We start from the raw sequence: 1,933 nt of genomic DNA, 5'->3' as shown, positions 1-1,933 counted from the left end.
GAGATGAATATGAAACAGTCCTTGTTCACAAGGATCTCACAGCTTTGTGAGGAAGGGTCAGGGCAAGAAATTTGTGGAATAATTTGGGAGGCAGGAGGAGGGTTGAGAAGAGCTTGCTGGGAAGAGAACAAGACAGGGGACAGAACTTGGTGGGATCTAACTATCCTTCATCCCTGGGTGGTGCAAACGGTTAATGTGCTCAGCTGTGTAACCAGAAGGTTGGAGGTTCGAGTCTACCCAGAGGTGCCTTGGAAGAAAGTCTAGCCATGGACTTGCAAAAGATCAGCCATTGAAAATTGTATGGAGCACAGTTCTACTTTGACACACATGGAGTTGCCATGAGTTGGGGTCAGCTCAATGGCAAGTGGCTAACTCTCCTTGTACTCTGCCCCTGCCTCTCACTTCCAGATAATGCTGGGGTTGATGGGGGTTCCTGTGGAGGAGGAGTAAGGGGGAGTAAGGATTATTCAGGGAACTGTGGGGATCCCCGGGGTTTCCCCACCTTGTTCTCCATGGCATGCTTCTCTTTCTCCACTTTAGTCAGGGTTAGCTCCAGGTCGTCAATGTCTTTCTTGAGCGAGGAGCATTTATCTTCTAGGTTCCTCTTCTTTGCAACTAGCTCGGAGTTCATTTCTTCTTCTTCTTCCAGTCTCTCGTTCTGCTCCTTGACTTTCGCTTCCAGTTGAATAGTGCTTTTGATAAGCCCCTCACACCGTTCCTCAGCGTCCATTAGATTTTCAGTTTCCTGAAAAAACCAGATCATTAGCATTTTTGATCAGCCTCTAGGCAGGCCCTAGAAGGAAAGGGCCTTGCTCCTACAAGCCCATCATCTAGACCTAGGCGAGGAATGCGTGCGTACACATAGTTAGATATCATCCAAATGCTTTTACTTTATTTTTTAGCACTATAGACATCACTCACGTAACAGAAACTCACAGAAAATAATCCCAAAGGCATCCATGAAGTTACAAGCTCACTTTAAAGAACAGAGCCTTTGCCACATTCAGAGGTTCGGCCATCTCACTCTTCCCACTGCCACCAGTTACAAAACAGCCCACTCACTCCACGTGTCATCACTAGCTGACTAATATCTTCAAACTATCACTGCCTTCTGACTTTCAACAGAGAAGCTCTGCCCAGGTCTCCCTAGCCCTCCCTCCTCAAGCCACGGAACAGAAAATTCAAAACCATCAAGAATCAGAGACTGAACAAATACATGCCCCAGAACACTTTCTTTTTTTTTTTTTTCCCATACAAAAATTTATACATACACTGTTATGTGACTGTAATTGCTCTCCCCATACTGTGACAGCACACTCCTCCTTTCCACCCCCGACTCCCCATGTCCATTCAACCAGCTCCTAACCCTCTCTGCCTTCCCATCTCACCTCCAGACAGAAGCTGTTTAGTCTCTTGTATCTACTTGAGCTAAGAGGCACACTCCTCATGAGTATCACTTTATGTCCCGCAGTCCAGTCCAATTCTTCTCTGAAGAGTTGCCCTCGGAAACTGTTTTAGTTCTGGACTGGCGGAGAATGCAGGGGCCATGCTTTCCAGGGTTCCTCCAGTCTCATTCAGACTATTAAGTCTGGTCTTCTTACTACAATTTGAGTTCTGCACTCCACCTTTCTTCTGCTCCACCAGGGACTCTCTATTACATTCCCTGTCAGAGTGGTCATTGGTGGTAGCTGGGCACCGTCTAGCTCTTCTGGTCTCAGGCGGATGAAGTCTCTGGTTTATGTGGCCCTTTCTGTCTCCTGAGCTACTACTTTCCTTGTATCTTTGGTGTTCTTCATTCTCTTTTACTCCAGGTGGTTGGGACCAATTGATACATCTTAGATGGCTGCTTGCAAGCTTTTAAGACCCCAGATGCCACTCACCAAAGTAGGATGCAGAACATTTTCTTAATAAGCTTTGTTATGCCAGTTGGCTT

At 46.6% G+C, this 1,933-nt stretch overlaps 1 protein-coding gene across 1 annotated transcript in view; it reads right to left on the bottom strand.

Annotated features, from left to right (window-relative positions):
* LOC101351758 (myosin-13) overlaps positions 1-1,933 on the bottom strand; it is a 188,509-nt gene that overhangs the window by 133,548 nt on the left and 53,028 nt on the right. The window contains 1 exon segment of the mRNA XM_012555451.2: positions 503-745. Coding sequence (XP_012410905.2) covers positions 503-745 — 243 coding nt within the window.

Source organism: Trichechus manatus, unplaced genomic scaffold (assembly GCF_000243295.1).
Source record: "Trichechus manatus latirostris isolate Lorelei unplaced genomic scaffold, TriManLat1.0 scaffold00040, whole genome shotgun sequence".
Taxonomy (NCBI): Eukaryota; Metazoa; Chordata; class Mammalia; order Sirenia; family Trichechidae; genus Trichechus; species Trichechus manatus.
This window is presented reverse-complemented; position numbering and strand designations above follow the sequence as displayed.